Source organism: Diorhabda carinulata, chromosome 10 (genome assembly GCF_026250575.1).
Source record: "Diorhabda carinulata isolate Delta chromosome 10, icDioCari1.1, whole genome shotgun sequence".
Classification (NCBI taxonomy): domain Eukaryota; kingdom Metazoa; phylum Arthropoda; class Insecta; order Coleoptera; family Chrysomelidae; genus Diorhabda; species Diorhabda carinulata.
The window spans coordinates 2,125,160-2,143,569 of NC_079469.1; the positions used below are offsets into that span (position 1 = coordinate 2,125,160).

General features: G+C 29.1%; 1 protein-coding gene across 4 annotated transcripts; it reads right to left on the bottom strand.

Moving 5' to 3' along the window:
* Window positions 1-78: 78 nt before the first annotated feature.
* Window positions 79-18,380, bottom strand: LOC130898983 (CCR4-NOT transcription complex subunit 3). Of its 4 annotated transcripts, none has more exons than XM_057808626.1 (12): window positions 18,131-18,380; window positions 17,428-17,660; window positions 14,707-14,862; window positions 14,400-14,579; window positions 12,499-12,688; window positions 12,155-12,357; window positions 11,728-12,097; window positions 10,167-10,279; window positions 4,014-4,169; window positions 3,690-3,958; window positions 1,267-1,510; window positions 79-195 (listed from the first exon to the last, which is right to left on the bottom strand). In XM_057808626.1, exons 1-12 carry the CDS (start codon window positions 18,153-18,155, stop codon window positions 97-99), a joined length of 2,238 nt encoding a protein of 745 aa, XP_057664609.1. In that variant the 5' UTR covers window positions 18,156-18,380; the 3' UTR covers window positions 79-96. The 4 variants fall into 4 exon arrangements, with proteins under 4 accessions (XP_057664609.1, XP_057664612.1, XP_057664610.1 ...); XM_057808629.1 differs by having other exon boundaries at window positions 10,167-10,273; window positions 12,155-12,336; window positions 18,131-18,366; XM_057808627.1 differs by having other exon boundaries at window positions 10,167-10,273; window positions 18,131-18,366.
* Window positions 18,381-18,410: the final 30 nt, after the last annotated feature.

Below are 18,410 nucleotides of genomic sequence, written 5' to 3' on the forward strand. Positions count from 1 at the left end.
CTCTCCTTATACTCGACATACCTGAAACTACACTGAGAAAAAACGTTATTGGGACGGGGATACGTGAAATAAAACTACTTTCTTAATATAAATATTTTAATTAAGATCTCTATCTTCTAAGTATTTATATTCAAATGTAAATCCTTCTTTTTTCCTTTGTCCCCACTTCTCATAATCGAAGTAGATGTAAGTCCCCTGGAACAAGACGCCACCGTTAAAACAATTTATTAGAAAAAAAAATTCGTTTCCAATGAAATTCAGTTGCATTTGGCAACATCGGTTAACGTCAAATCGATTTTTTGACGGTTGGTACTCAATTGTTTCAATTTTCGACATAATTTCGTCTAAAATAGTTATTCCCCGTAATTTTCGATTAAAAGTTTAATTTGGCAACGTAGTAAAATTAATTTTTCATCTGTTGGTACTTGTTGATTTGAATTTTTCACATATTTTCGAAATAATTGCGTCTGCAATAGTTTTTTTCCTTAAATCTCCTAATATACGTTCAATTTGGCAACATAGCATGTGGAGTACAATCAATATTCCGACTCATGTTTCAATAAACTAACAAAATTCATAATTTTTTCGAAATTCGGAGTGAAACGATTTTTTCCATAAATCTCTAAATAAAAGTTAAATTTGGCAACATAGCATGCATGGTAAAATCATAATTTCAACTGTTGGTGCAATAAATTTCAATTTACTAAACATGTTTTCCTTAGATCTCTGAAAAAAGTTAATTTGACAACGTTGCAAGTGTAGTTAAAATAATATTTCGGCAGTTGGAGTTTGAATGATTTAAATTTTCATAATTTCTTATGAAAAAAATTCCGAGATAATTTCGTCTAAAACAGTTTTTCCCCATAATCTCCGATAAAAAGTTAAATTTGGCAACATAGCAAATCGTAAAAATTTGTTTTTCAACAGTTGGCACTTGCCGATTTAAATTTTCGAAATTATTTCGTCTGAAAAAGTTTTTCCTATAATATCCGAATAAAAGTTAAATTTGGCAACATAGCAAAATTAATTTTTCGAAATAATTTCGTCTGAAACAGATTTTCCCCATAATCTCCGAATAAAAGTAGAATTTGGCAACATAGCATGTTATAGTAAAATTAATTTTTCAACAGTTGGTACAATAAAAAAACAGTAATATATTTTCCCGCCAAAAGGTACCTTAACCTATAAAAATCCTTTATAATCGATTATAATAAAAAGCTTTGCCAAATTTCATAATATAAAATCCGATAATGAGGCTGTATATACCTGTTCGTATTCTTCATTGATGATCTTGGGTTCTTCGTGCCTCTGGAACCACATCATATATTTAGTGTGAAACCTCCAACTTTGTTTTTTGAGCGCTTTGGCCGCGAGGTATTGGGCTTTGGTACCTTCCATGTAGTAGAACACGAAGAATAAGGTTTCCGTCGCTAACCTCTGGAAGAACTCTAAACTGTCAGAGTGAGCGAGAGGAGCTTGTATGTAGTAAGAAGGCGTTGTGCACGGGCTCCTTCGTAAAGTTAAATCATTAGATAATACATAAAAAAAAAATGTCGAAATGCTTTATATCAAAAAACCACTTTTCTTAGTGTATTAGTTGCCGAAACTCGTATCTATTGAAAAATTGTTCGTTTTTATATGCTAAAAATCCTATAAATGCAATTAATTATATAATTTATTGATAAAAATATGTAAATTTACATTGAATCATTTTTTCCAGTGTAGAGGTTACTGAAATTAAAACTATTCTTTTTTAGAATTAGTACAAGATTTTTTTAGTGAACTAGCGTATATCAGAATTGGACCAATGAAAAAATTTATAAGTTTAAATGAATTTTAACAATATGTACACTAAGAAAAAAGTTCATTCGATAAATTAATACTTGGATTAATGAATTTTTTGGATAGTTGCATTTGTAAGAATGTCTTACAAAGCTACTAGGTATGAAAATTGCATTAATTTATTAATACTTCAAATAACGAATTTTCAAAGTAGCTGCATTATTAAAGTTATTTTATCACGATAAATTTATATAAAAAATACAATTATTGAACAAATTATCCATTAAAAACAGTTTCACAAAATTATACACTGAGAAAAATGGTATATTTAGTATAATTATGCTTCGACATTTTTTAAATCGGTTGCAATGTTAAGGTTATATTAGCATAATAAGGCGTATCAGAATGCTATTACCGAACTAATTATTAATTGAAAACGTACAAGAAACTTATACACCGAGAAAAGGGATTCATATCCTTTAATTGATGAATTTTGAATCATCTACACTTTCAAGATTATTTAGACTCGGTAATGTGTATGAGAATTACACTTATCGAACGAAATATCTTTTGAAAAAAGTTTCAAAAACTCGTACACAAAGAAAAAGTGATCATTTTATATTTTAAAGCTTCAATTGACGAATTTTAATCCAATTTTTCTATGATAATGTGTATAAGAACTAAAATTATTGAAATTATTATCTATTGTAAACACTTCCAGCAACATATACACTAAAAAAAAAGGTTCATTTAAAATGTTCAGGGATTGATTAACGATTTTTTTACAATGTATGAAAATTGCACAGGTTAAACATTTTATCCGTTAAGAAGAGTTCCAGAAACTTTCACACTGAGAAAAAGATACATTCAGTATTTTATTCTAGTGTTGAATTAATTATTTTTTCAGTAAGACTGGAATCGATGAAAAAAATGTGTGATATATCAAATGGACACTTTTTCTTGGTTTATATATACAGTAACTCTTTTAAACATATAAACAATTTAATAATTACAATTTTTATATACAGTATCTAACGAAAAAAAACTGCAACTATTGAAAAAAATCGTTAATAAACGATTGATATATTGAATAAACCCTTTTTTGCAGTGTATAAGTTGAGAAAAATGAAAATATACGAATAATTATCAACAATAATAAGTTTATATGCAGTAGTTTGGAAAAAAACAATTTATAACCACAAATAATTGAAAAAAATTGTTAAATGAAAATTCAAGCATCAAATAAATACTTTTTCTCAGTGTATATGTTACTGAAACTATTCTCGACAGAAAAATTGTTCAATAAATGCGATTTTTGAACACCGAACCTCGATAGAAAAACATTTATAACGACAATTGAAAAAATTAGCATTTTCAATACTTAATATATTGAATAAACCCTTTTTTGCAGTGTATAAGTTTGAAAAAATGATAAATAGACGAATAATTATCAACAAAAATAAGTTTATTTGCAGTAGTTTGGTAAAATAAAACTTTAAACCATAAATAAATTAATCAATTAATAAATTAAATAAATTAATACATTAAATTGATACTTTTTCTCAGTGTATATGTTGCTGAAACCGTATTAAACAGAAAAATTGTTCAATAAATGCAATTTTTGTAAACTGAATATCGTTAGCTGCAATTACAAAAAAAAATTAATCATTTCGATCAACATATTCAAATAATCCTTTTTCTCGGTGTATAAACTTTTTTTCCAATAGAATTGTATAATTTGCGACATTTTAAAACATCTATTTCCGTTTCTACCCAAAATACTACGACAATTTTACAAAATTAACCTCAAAATACTAAACTCAGATATCATCATCAATATTCCAGTAACGCCATATACATATTAAACAAAAATACTTTTGCCCAATGGTGCGCGCGTTCAGACTTACCTGGGCAGGTACGTTCTTATCCTTTCGGAATCCGAAGGGTGAGGCATATGGTAATAGGCTGCTTCCATTAGCTGGAATTGCGTTTGGTGTTCTTTTTGTAGAGGTATGGCCCCCAAAGGCGCCACCCCCAACAAAGGTGGTATGTGCGCGTCGGATTTCCCCTGGTTCTGTAACTTGTTGGGCTCGAGGATGACTTGGTTGTTCTGTAAACCCGCTTGGTCAATCACCTGTTGAGCCATCGATTTCAGCGAAGTCAAACCGTCACTTATCTGAAAATTTATGGCGATTATCAAAATTAAAACGATGTTGTCGGTTTGATTTTACCTTTTCCGGTGTTGTACCGTTGGGTACTTGCTGTAACGCATCCACATCTGACGTAGACAGTTCGCTACCGTTATTCGGTTCAGGACTTATGCAGTTATTTTGTACATGTTGTTCGTTATATAATTTCGAAGGGGGGTTTGTTGAATTTTGGATTCCCTACAAAATAAAACGTTCAAGTAACATGTTTTCGAGAAGAAGAACAATTTAATTGTATGCTGTAACGTTAAAACCTTGATAAAATGGTGGAATTTGTATTAAGTCCTCCAAAATTAGGGTTTACTTCATAACGGTAACCGTATTTTTCTAATTTCCCCTGTAATACAAAAAATTTTAACGAAAATTTGTTCTATATCCCATCCAGTACATTCTTTTAACGTTATTATGTTTTTGTGAAGAAGAAATAGTGGAATTTGTATGAAATCTTTCAAAATTAGGGTTTTTTTGATAACGGTAACTGTATTTTTCTAATTTCCCCTGTAATACAAAAAATTTTAACGAAAATTTGTTCTATATCCCATCCAGTACATTCTTTTAACGTTATTATGTTTTTGTGAAGAAGAAATAGTGGAATTTGTATGAATTCTTTCAAAATTAGGGTTTATTGATAACGGTAACTGTATTTTTCTAATTTCCCCTGTAATACAAAAAATTTTAACGAAAATTTGTTCTATATCCCATCCAGTACATTCTTTTAACGTTATTATGTTTTTGTGAAGAAGAAATAGTGGAATTTGTATGAATTCTTTCAAAATTAGGGTTTTTTTGATAACAGTAACTGTATTTTTCTAATTTCCCCTGTAATACAAAAAATTTTAACGAAAATTTGTTCTATATCCCATCCAGTACATTCTTTTAACGTTATTATGTTTTTGTGAAGAAGAAATAGTGGAATTTGTATGAATTCTTTCAAAATTAGGGTTTATTGATAACGGTAACTGTATTTTTCTAATTTCCCCTGTAATACAAAAAATTTTAACGAGAATTTGTTCTATATCCCATCCAGTACATTCTTTTAACGTTATTATGTTTTTGTGAAGAACAAATAGTGGAATTTGTATGAATTCTTTCAAAATTAGGGTTTTTTGATAACGGTAACTGTATTTTTCTAATTTCCCCTGTAATACAAAAAATTTTAACGAAAATTTGTTCTATATCCCATCCAGTACATTTTTTTAACGTTATTATGTTTTTGTGAAGAAGAAATAGTGGAATTTGTATGAATTCTTTCAAAATTAGGGTTTTTTGATAACGGTAACTGTATTTTTCTAATTTCCCCTGTAATACAAAAAATTTTAACGAAAATTTGTTCTATATCCCATCCAGTACATTCTTTTAACGTTATTATGTTTTTGTGAAGAAGAAATAGTGGAATTTGTATGAATTCTTTCAAAATTAGGGTTTATTGATAACGGTAACTGTATTTTTCTAATTTCCCCTGTAATACAAAAAATTTTAACGAAAATTTGTTCTATATCCCATCCAGTACATTCTTTTAACGTTATTATGTTTTTGTGAAGAAGAAATAGTGGAATTTGTATGAATTCTTTCAAAATTAGGGTTTTTTTGATAACAGTAACTGTATTTTTCTAATTTCCCCTGTAATACAAAAAATTTTAACGAAAATTTGTTCTATATCCCATCCAGTACATTCTTTTAACGTTATTATGTTTTTGTGAAGAAGAAATAGTGGAATTTGTATGAATTCTTTCAAAATTAGGGTTTATTGATAACGGTAACTGTATTTTTCTAATTTCCCCTGTAATACAAAAAATTTTAACGAAAATTTATTCTATATCCCATCCAGTACATTTTTTTAACGTTATTATGTTTTTGTGAAGAAGAAATAGTGGAATTTGTATGAATTCTTTCAAAATTAGGGTTTTTTTGATAACGGTAACTGTATTTTTCTAATTTCCCCTGTAATACAAAAAATTTTAACGAAAATTTGTTCTATATCCCATCCAGTACATTCTTTTAACGTTATTATGTTTTTGTGAAGAAGAAATAGTGGAATTTGTATGAATTCTTTCAAAATTAGGGTTTTTTGATAACGGTAACTGTATTTTTCTAATTTCCCCTGTAATACAAAAAATTTTAACGAAAATTTGTTCTATATCCCATCCAGTACATTCTTTTAACGTTATTATGTTTTTGTGAAGAACAAATAGTGGAATTTGTATGAATTCTTTCAAAATTAGGGTTTTTGATAACGATAACTGTATTTTTCTAATTTCCCCTGTAATACAAAAAATTTTAACGAAAATTTGTTCTATATCCCATCCAGTACATTTTTTTAACGTTATTATGTTTTTGTGAGGAAGAAATAGTGGAATTTGTATGAATTCTTTCAAAATTAGGGTTTTTTGATAACGGTAACTGTATTTTTCTAATTTCCCCTGTAATACAAAAAATTTTAACGAAAATTTGTTCTATATCCCATCCAGTACATTCTTTTAACGTTATTATGTTTTTGTGAAGAAGAAATAGTGGAATTTGTATGAATTCTTTCAAAATTAGGGTTTATTGATAACGGTAACTGTATTTTTCTAATTTCCCCTGTAATACAAAAAATTTTAACGAAAATTTATTCTATATCCCATCCAGTACATTTTTTTAACGTTATTATGTTTTTGTGAAGAAGAAATAGTGGAATTTGTATGAATTCTTTCAAAATTAGGGTTTTTTTGATAACGGTAACTGTATTTTTCTAATTTCCCCTGTAATACAAAAAATTTTAACGAAAATTTGTTCTATATCCCATCCAGTACATTCTTTTAACGTTATTATGTTTTTGTGAAGAAGAAATAGTGGAATTTGTATGAATTCTTTCAAAATTAGGGTTTTTTTGATAACGGTAACTGTATTTTTCTAATTTCCCCTGTAATACAAAAAATTTGAACGAAAATTTGTTCTATATCCCATCCAGTACATTCTTTTAACGTTATTATGTTTTTGTGAAGAAGAAATAGTGGAATTTGTATGAATTCTTTCAAAATTAGGGTTTATTGATAACGGTAACTGTATTTTTCTAATTTCCCCTGTAATACAAAAAATTTTAACGAAAATTTGTTCTATATCCCATCCAGTACATTCTTTTAACGTTATTATGTTTTTGTGAAGAAGAAATAGTGGAATTTGTATGAATTCTTTCAAAATTAGGGTTTTTTTGATAAGGGTAACTGTATTTTTCTAATTTCCCCTGTAATACAAAAAATTTTAACGAAAATTTGTTCTATATCCCATCCAGTACATTCTTTTAACGTTATTATGTTTTTGTGAAGAAGAAATAGTGGAATTTGTATGAATTCTTTCAAAATTAGGGTTTATTGATAACGGTAACTGTATTTTTCTAATTTCCCCTGTAATACAAAAAATTTTAACGAAAATTTGTTCTATATCCCATCCAGTACATTCTTTTAACGTTATTATGTTTTTGTGAAGAACAAATAGTGGAATTTGTATGAATTCTTTCAAAATTAGGGTTTTTTGATAACGGTAACTGTATTTTTCTAATTTCCCCTGTAATACAAAAAATTTTAACGAAAATTTGTTCTATATCCCATCCAGTACATTCTTTTAACGTTATTATGTTTTTGTGAAGAACAAATAGTGGAATTTGTATGAATTCTTTCAAAATTAGGGTTTTTTGATAACGGTAACTGTATTTTTCTAATTTCCCCTGTAATACAAAAAATTTTAACGAAAATTTGTTCTATATCCCATCCAGTACATTTTTTTAACGTTATTATGTTTTTGTGAAGAAGAAATAGTGGAATTTGTATGAATTCTTTCAAAATTAGGGTTTTTTGATAACGGTAACTGTATTTTTCTAATTTCCCCTGTAATACAAAAAATTTTAACGAAAATTTATTCTATATCCCATCCAGTACATTCTTTTAACGTTATTATGTTTTTGTGAAGAAGAAATAGTGGAATTTGTATGAATTCTTTCAAAATTAGGGTTTATTGATAACGGTAACTGTATTTTTCTAATTTCCCCTGTAATACAAAAAATTTTAACGAAAATTTGTTCTATATCCCATCCAGTACATTTTTTTAACGTTATTATGTTTTTGTGAAGAAGAAATAGTGGAATTTGTATGAATTCTTTCAAAATTAGGGTTTTTTGATAACGGTAACTGTATTTTTCTAATTTCCCCTGTAATACAAAAAATTTTAACGAAAATTTGTTCTATATCCCATCCAGTACATTCTTTTAACGTTATTATGTTTTTGTGAAGAAGAAATAGTGGAATTTGTATGAATTCTTTCAAAATTAGGGTTTATTGATAACGGTAACTGTATTTTTCTAATTTCCCCTGTAATACAAAAAATTTTAACGAAAATTTGTTCTATATCCCATCCAGTACATTCTTTTAACGTTATTATGTTTTTGTGAAGAACAAATAGTGGAATTTGTATGAATTCTTTCAAAATTAGGGTTTATTGATAACGGTAACTGTATTTTTCTAATTTCCCCTGTAATACAAAAAATTTTAACGAAAATTTGTTCTATATCCCATCCAGTACATTCTTTTAACGTTATTATGTTTTTGTGAAGAAGAAATAGTGGAATTTGTATGAATTCTTTCAAAATTAGGGTTTATTGATAACGGTAACTGTATTTTTCTAATTTCCCCTGTAATACAAAAAATTTTAACGAAAATTTGTTCTATATCCCATCCAGTACATTCTTTTAACGTTATTATGTTTTTGTGAAGAACAAATAGTGGAATTTGTATGAATTCTTTCAAAATTAGGGTTTATTGATAACGGTAACTGTATTTTTCTAATTTCCCCTGTAATACAAAAAATTTTAACGAAAATTTGTTCTATATCCCATCCAGTACATTCTTTTAACGTTATTATGTTTTTGTGAAGAACAAATAGTGGAATTTGTATGAATTCTTTCAAAATTAGGGTTTTTTGATAACGGTAACTGTATTTTTCTAATTTCCCCTGTAATACAAAAAATTTTAACGAAAATTTGTACTATATCCCATCCAGTACATTTTTTTAACGTTATTATGTTTTTGTGAAGAAGAAATAGTGGAATTTGTATGAATTCTTTCAAAATTAGGGTTTTTTGATAACGGTAACTGTATTTTTCTAATTTCCCCTGTAATACAAAAAATTTTAACGAAAATTTGTTCTATATCCCATCCAGTACATTCTTTTAACGTTATTATGTTTTTGAGAAGAAGAAATAGTGTATTAATTCTTTCAAAATTAGGTTTTTTTTGATATGGTAACTGTATTTTTCCTATTTCCCCTGTAACTGATTATATTTTGACAAGAAGTAGCCATATTTTTCCTACTTCTCCTTTAATTTATTGAATCTTTTGATGAGAACTTGTTTTATAAACATTGGGGGAACTTTTTAAAAGAATAGAAGAAAATATTATACAAATAATTAAAGAAAATAGAAATAAAAAAGAAAATGAAAGATTATTTGAAAAATTTGTTATAATATAAAAGAGAGGAACATATAGGAAATAAAGAGAAATTATAAGAAAAGGAATAAGTAGATAGAAAATAGCGAGTATATGATAGAATATATAGAAATAACCAGAATTATAAGGAAAAGAGAGAAAATATGCGAAAATGAAAGTAAAATAAAGGAGAATATAAGATAAATGAAAAAATATATATAAAAAAGAGAGGAAAAGATTGGGAAAACAGAAAAAATAAGAAAATATTTGGATGAAAAGAGAGAATACAAAAAATTGAAAATAAAAGAAAACGATCAGAAAAAACAGAAATTATAAGGAGAAATGGGAGATTATAAAAAGAATAAGAGAAAATAAAGGAGAAACAAGAAGATGAGGAAAACGGAAAAAAGAAAATATTTGAATGAAAAGAGAGAATAGAGAAAAAAAAGTGGAAATATTAGAAAAAATAAAAGAAAAACAAAGGAAAGATGGGGAAAACAAAAAATAAGAAAATATAAGAAGAAGGAAAAAAGTAAAAATAAGTGAAAACATAAGTGAACAATCGGAAAAAACAGAAATTATAAAAATAAAAAAGACAACATAAGAAAATTTTTTGGAAAAAATAAAGGAAAAACGATGAAAAGATGGGGCAACCGGAAAATTGCAATATAACAATCAATTTCAAAAAATGAATAATAGTAAAAATGCGTAAAATACTTACTAAAGACGTAATGGGATTTGTATGGACCGTTGTATTGATGGCGTTGGATGTGTTTTGAGTATGAACTTGACTAACAATGGTTATCACAGATGCGGGATTGCTCTCTCCTGTTGCTAACAACAATTTTCATCATTAGTCATTTCGATAATTCCTTTCGCTCGAAATACTTTTATTCACAATAAACCTCGGAATTATAGTTAAACTTGGCAACACAACAAAACGTTGTATGTACATCAAAGACATTCAATACAATGAAATCGAGTTTTATAATTCCAGCCAAATCTAACCTATAATAATATATCATGTTTATTATTCACGGAATAATTTACAGCGTTGCCAAATTATATAGATTCTAGCGATTTCAAAGAAATTAATAAAAGATGACAATTAATATTTCGAAAACTCCGTTAAAACAATTTCGCCAGGTATACTATTAATTCCAGTTATCCCCGAAATTATGTTGAATTTGGCAACATAGTACAACATTAAATTTTTACGTTGTTAATACGAGTGAATCGAATTTTGGATCGAAACCTATCAAAAACTGTCATCTTTATTATGAATAAAAGAATTTACAGGGTTGCCATATTTTTTTGCGCCAAATGTCATCATAACCTATAAAATTCTGTCACAATAACTGACGATAGAATGATTTGCACCGTTGCCAAGTTTCATTATATAATATCCCGCGATATTATTCCGTTTGTTGACCTTTTAAAATGTAATTTGTTTACAAAAAATATTTTTTTCATGATTATCAAATTTACGAGTGAATCCGCTAAATTCTACATTGAAAATTCATAAATTTAATGAGAAAATCGATATTTTTCGTTTTATATCCAATAATCTCCAATTAAAAGTTAAATTTGGCAACATAGCAAGTAGTGAAATGAATTTTTCAATAGTTGATATTACAAAAATATCATCGACTTTAATTGATACTACAAAAATATCAACGATTTGAAATTCCCGCCAAATGTCATCATAATCTATAAGAATCTGTCAAATTAATTAACGATATAATTATTTACGGCGTTGCCAAGTTTCTTTAAGTAAAATCCCGCAAGAATTATTCCGTTTTTTAAGCTTTTAAAATGTAAATTGTTTCTAAAAACCATTTTTTTTAAGTTAAATATTAAATTTAAGATAGAGAACCGATAAATTCTACATAGAAAATTCATAAATTTATAAATTTTCGTTTTATATCGAATAATCTCCGATTACAAGTCGAATTCGGCAACACAGCAACCACTTGGTATTACAAAAACCTCCACGATTTGAAATTCCCGCCAAACGCCATCATAACCTATAAAATTCCGCCGAATTAATAAACGATATAATTATTTACGGCGTTGCCAAGTTTCATTATGCGAAATTCCGAGATAATTGACCCTATACAACAAACACTGTTTCAAATTTCCATTATTATCAATATTACGAGGGGCCATCCGATAAATTCTACCACGTGGATTAATAAATTAATTAAATAAACATCAATTAGAATCAATACAGTGAAAAAAACGATGAATCATCTTAAAAAAAAATGAAATTTTCTACTTACTGGTGACTTTGGCCGTAGTGGCGGCGGCCACTGCGGCGAAATTACCGCAAATCGAACTCGTCGTCGTCAACGATTGCGCTACCGACACAGGCGATGCTTCTCGTCCCGACAGGATCTTGTTCCCTATAGAATTTTGCGTACCGCCACCGCCGACGTTATTCACTAACGATACCGTAGCCGGTTTAACCGCCGTCGGCGGGATCGCGATCCCAACGGAATTACTGACGGTCGTAGGCGTTAATGATACCGTCGAAATTCCCATACCGCCACCGCCACCACCCACCGTACTATAGTTCAGTACCGAATTTAGGTTAGAGTTCGTTACGGATTGACTGTGGGTCACCGCCCTCACCGGCGTCGGTTTCACAGGCTGAAATTCGAATATTTTTAACGAAAATCGGACGAAAAGAAAAAATTTTCCACTCACCTTCGGTTGTTCTTTTCCGATAACCTTTTTACCATCTTCGTTCGAGTTGTCTCCGAAATGGTTGTTGTAGTTGGAGTTGGCGACGGCGGCGGCCGCCGCCGTCGCTAGCGACGTCATCGTCAACGGAACCACTGACGGTTGCTGGAGGGGCGGCGATGACGTCGGAGGCGGAGGCGTCGAACCTAAAAGACCCATCGATTGGTCTGGTATGAGACAAATCGTTAATTCGAATTGAAAATCGATTGTAATGAAGCCAGAATCGATGAGTGCTAGTAAAAATATCGATAAAACGTGAGTGTTGTAAATTCTGGCTTCATCGATTGATAATTTTTGTCTCAACTAACCGGATATGTTGGAGGTGGGCGAACCGCCGGTTTCGTTGCTATCCGTCGTCGCCGATGAAGGCAGACCGACTCCGGATAGTTCGACTTCGTCCATGCCGATGATATCGTCATAAATGAATTCGTTATCTTCGAAATCTGGTTCGGTATTGAAGTCTATATAGTATTCGACGTTGTCTTTTATGTTTTTTATCTAAAATAATTAACGGATGAATATTGTGTAATATTGGAAGCTAATAGCGGTTGATGTAACCTCAAAATTATATATCTACATTAATAATTTCACCCCCGAAGTTCAGGATTTAATTCGGTTTAGATTACAGGAAGGACATAGATGATAAAAGGAGCCAAACATAACTAAATTTTATACGCCCCGTATCTCAAATAATATTAGAATTGAAAATGTGAAATTTTTAATATATCATAGAGTAATTATTCCTAAAACGATTTATTTTAACTACAATTGTCTACGGTTATTGGTTTGAGAGATAACAGCATTTGTATGGAATCAAGTCATGTCCTATCATTTTAGAAAAATTTAACTTGGAAGCCTTGTATCTCCAAAAATAATGGCACTTAAAAGGTGAAATTTTTACTATTCATAGAGTAATAAATCCTAAATGGATTTATTTCAACTATAATTGTCTATGGTTATTGGTTTGGGAAATAACAGCATTTGTATGGGATTATGTCATTTTCTATCATTTTAGAAAAATTCAACTTTGAAGCCTTGTATTTCCGAAAATAATAGCACTTATAAGATGAAATTTTTACTATTCATAGGGTAATTATTCCTAAAACGATTTATTTTAACTACAATTGTCTACAGTTATTGGTTTGGGAGATAACAGCATTTGTATGGGATCATGTCATTTCCTATCATTTTAGAAAAATTTAAATTGGAAGCCTTGTATATTCGAAAATAATAGCACTTAAAAGGTGAAATTTTTACTGTTTATAGAGTAATTATTCCTAAAACGATTTATTTTAACTACAATTGTCTACGGTTATTGGTTTGAGAAATAACAGCATTTGTAAGGGATCATGTCATTTTCTTTAGTTTACAGAAAATAGAAATTTGATGCCCTGTATTTTGGAAACCAAAATCATTTGAAAAATGAAATTTTCACATATCATAAAATAATCATTTCTGAACCGATTGAGCCAATTTCCATATATTTTTACGTCAGAGTTTAAGAAATATCACAAAAGATAAAAAATTGTTTTTTTTTGTATTTCCTATAAATTGAACAATTGAAACCAAACTTTGATGCCCTGTATCTTGGAAACCAGTATCATTTGGACAATGAAATTTTTACAGAACGTAAAACACTCATTTTAGAAGCGATCAATCTTGGTTTCAAGTATCTATGGTTATTTTTTTGATCATGTTTTTTTTTCATTTACAAAAAATAGAAATTTGATGTCCTGTATCTTGGAAACTAGTATCATTTAGAAAATGAAATTTTCACAAATCATAAAATAATCATTTCTGAACCGATTAAGCCAATTTCCATATGTTTTTACATCATGATTTAAGAAATATCACGAAAGAAATAAAATGATGATTTTTTGTGTCTTCTATAAATTTAATAATTAAAACCAAACTTTGACGCCCTGTATTTTGGAAACCTGTACCATTTGGAGAATGATTTTTTTACAGATCATAAAACAATTATTCCCGAATCAATTAAACCATATACCTTGATTACTTATTTTGAAAGATATTGCCAAAAATACGAAGTGATGACATTTTTTCTCTCAATTATCTTCCACTCTAAAAAGTTTGAACAATTTTTGGAAACAATATCATTTAAAGGGCGAAATACGCACAGGTCACAAAGCGAATCTCCTCATTCTCCGTTAAATCGAACAATTTATCAATATAAAAAAAATAGTCATACCTGTTGCACTTCAACAGACATATTATCCAACATCCTTAACAAAGTCTCTAATTTCCTTATGTGAAACCTATGTTTCTCTAATCTAGATTTCAGTTCGTCTATCCTATCCTGTTTATCTTTGTCCAGTTTTTTCTTTTTGTTGGATAATAGCTGTTCTATTTCAGATTCAAAGCTATCAGTCTAAAAATAAAAACGCTCTTCAAACAACGGCTTGTATTACTTTTTATTTAAATATTAAATCACAAACTTTTAATCGTATTCCAAATCATCTAATACACTAAGCGGATCCGTATACACAAAAACTTACACCGATATTAAGTTTTTCTATCGATGACGCTAACCAATGCTGGATTTCTTCTCGCTCCTTTTGAGCAGGGTCTAATTTCTGTGCTGCACCTAAACCTTCTTTCGAATAAGCCTTCGTTTTAGTTTCTCGTTCTACTACCTTAAACCGCTCCATTTGCTACAAAAAAGGGGCACAATAAAATTAATCACTTCACCAAGAGCTTAGATGCAAAAGTAAAAGTCTCAATTAGGTTTATAAGGAAATTTTTAGGGAAAAAATCAAGCGAAGTAGACATTAAATCAAACAAGATTCATTATAAAACAAAATAAGTGTATAAATAGGGTTATATAGGAAATAAACGAGTGATTTATACAAATTTGACAAAACTGGCTTAAAATCACATCAACAATGAAGTTTTAATCCAAATTTCGTCTTCACATCAAAATAATTTCCTTCGGACATCAATCGAAATCAGTTGCACAATATAAGCCCTATTTTATATGGAATAATCATAAAAAAATGGTGAAAGCTGCGAAAGACACTGGATTAACATATCGAATTAAAAAACACCAAATCAGTGCTATACTTTGGGGCTAATACTGTGGAATAACTATTACACAAGCTTTCAACAAAGGGAAATTAAAATTAAACATGCTAGGGCTCCAACAAAGGAGCCCTAGCAATAAGAAACATAATGAACAGCCAAAGACCATCTTCTGATAAGTCCCAAAAGACATTACCATCTTTTAAGAAGATAACCAGGAGACTATAAACATTTGGCTTACTTTGCCTTAACCGCGCCCTTGGCAGTGCTGAGCACTCACAAATGATCTGATCTTCAGTTTCAACCACCAATGGCACTTAGGAATGTCCTTGATTCCCATAGTGTTGAGGTTATATCTAAGATAACTAAACCATGGGATTTCATTAACTGGGTACCAGGAATATAAAGAAAAATATCAGAAAATTTGAAAAATTCTATGCTGAAAAACGAGGCAGTGGAAGGCAGACATCAGAAATATAGGAAACAACATAATTGACTAATTCATGTCAATTCAATATCAAGAAAATAAAATTACAAGCACTGGGTACCATGAATATAAAGAAGGAAGCAAAAATATCAGGAAATTTGGAAGATTCTATGCTGAAAAACGATTTCGGGAACATACAAAACATGTGAGACCAGTGAACACATATAGCAAGGAGACAAAAGCAGACGCCAGAGGTAATGTTAATAAGATGATCAGGAGAGAATGGAGAGGATCATGAGAGATAACAAACCCTAAAAAAGATCATCAAAAGACAACTAAAATGATAATAAAATAGTTGGAAATCTATATCACAGGAAAAGCTGAGGAAAACTGAAACTGAAATGCACCCTTAAAGATTTTTCTTTGGTGTCAATACAAGTTTTCGATTCAAATTGAATCACGTTTATAAACTTTTTTCTACATATGAGGCAGTTTCTTCATGATTTTTGTCTCCAATCTGGGAACTACCAAAAAAAGCTTAAAAAAACACCGATTTTCTATTTTATCAAAATATTACAATTCAAAGATACTATAACTTTAATAAAAACAAAATTTTTTGATAGGAATTTATTTTGAAAAATGAAAATAGTATCGATATGAATTTTTAATGTAAAAAATGCAATTATGTCACTGTTTTATAATAATAAATTATAAACAAAATATAATTATGTTTACAGTTTAACAGGCAGATGTTATTAATTTTGCATATGATTTGTTTTTATAAAATTAATATGACGTATTACGCTGATGAGACCCTATGATACATAAAACTTGTAAGTATAAGGTGTTCTACTACTCATACAAAGCCCGGGTGACTAAAATTTCAAAAAAAAAATTCCCAAAAGTTTGAATGCACAATTATTAAATAATTTACTACTCAAAAAGCAATTTGCAGCAATAATGCTTCAAGGAGACCTTCTAGTCACAATTTAAGTACACACAATTCAAATTAAAATAAGAAATTTACCACCCCAATACATAATAAACTGTATCTAAGCTCAAAAGATGTCGTCTTTTTATCTTAAGAAGACATCAGCATCAGATAATAGAAGGAGAGTTATAGATTCAATAGTAGATCATCAAAAAACACAGCCATACAAAAAGTGGTAATAGAACTTTTTTGTGAACCTGGAGCCCCTTAAACACTATATAATAAAAAAGGAGATCGGAGTTTAAAATCTACAGGACCTAATAAGATCAATCGTAACTAACTTGAGAGAAAAATTATCAGAGGAATTAGAATAAACAAAGCAGTCTGAAGAATGTGAAATAATAGAGAAATTGTTGAAATATTAGCCAATAAAACCATCATGAATTCATTAAAACCCAAAGGTTGTAACGTTTTGGCCCCATTCAAAAGAAAGCAGATGCCTAAGAAAATCATATAGAGAGGTATAAAAAATTGGTAGACCCTGTATCAGATCAAGTTCAAGAAGATTTACAATGAATGTGAGAGGATGGGGAACAGCAGACCAGTTTGGGGGCGAATCATCCAGGAGACAAAGTCTCCTTTAGTGCTGTAGGTAAGGTAATTTGCCCCTAACTATTTTTTAAATAAAAAAACGAATAAAATATAATTAAATATCTATTTCTAATATAATTACTTAAAATATATAAGAAATTATATAAACAAAATTGAAAATAGAGGAAAAATTTCATTTTATTTTTAATATATGTAAATTAATAAAATAAGTTAATTTTTTCGACATACCGTTTCTATAAGTTTCCTATTTTCCATTAAAACACTTTTATCTTTAATTTCAGCCGAAGCTATCCAACTTTTAATTTGATCTCTTAGCCTTTGTAATTTTTTAATTTCTTTTTTGAGATCAGCCTCATATTTCTCCTTTTGGTTACTGTTGGCTGCATTATGGACTTTTTGCCAAATGTCTTCGAATGTTTCAACGCCTTCTGTAACTTTTTTCAGGCAACGGTCTATTTCTCCTACAAAAAAGATTTTAACAGTTTTGATTACTATAATTTCAAAATATTGTGGTCATGTTAAGAATTTTAAATAAAAACAATTTTTATAAGCAATTTAATACAAATAAATTATTATTCACGTCACATAACTAAATTAACTAACGAGTTTTTAAAAATAAAGATAAACTTGATGTGTTTTTATTAATTTTACATAAAATTACAAAAAAAGTTAAATGAAACATCTAATAATGGTTTAAATTTAAAAAAACATTCAAGTTTAATACTAATTTGTTTTATAAAAGTATTTTTGAAATACAATCTGTGTTCCAGATCTTGATCACATATTTCACTTAAAGACAATAATCTACAGTTGTAGTTACCTCTAAACGAACAGAATTCTTAACAGTACGTCAATTGGGTCTATAAAAAAACCATATTGTTCGAACAGTGATATGAACTTATCATTGAAAAACATCGAAAATTTCACTTACCTTGTAATTTCCTAGTAGCCGCCATGTCTGCACTCCTCAATTCATAATAAAATTTGCCTCCTATAACTATTAACCTAAAACTATCAGTACCATTCCAAAATACCGTTACATTCACCTATAATAATGTAATTGAAAAACAAGTAAATCTCCTCGTAGCCTTTTGATCCACGAAATATTTTTTTTAAACATAAATAAGCCTGTCCCCTAAACAAGACAATAAAAAGTTTCAGAAAACCAACTTAATTAATAAATGACATTGACAGTTGTCATTAAGGCGATT

Bases quoted from the DNA above. Each gene is read 5' to 3' on its own strand.
- LOC130898983 (XM_057808626.1), bottom strand. From the start codon at position 18,155: ATGGCGGCTACTAGGAAATTACAAG. The intron at 12,098-12,154 runs GTGAGTGGAAAA...TTCGAATTTCAG, and splicing joins TCGGAAAAGAACAACCGAAG to CCTGTGAAACCGACGCCGGT. The intron at 3,959-4,013 runs GTAAAATCAAAC...ATAAATTTTCAG, and splicing joins ACGGTACAACACCGGAAAAG to ATAAGTGACGGTTTGACTTC.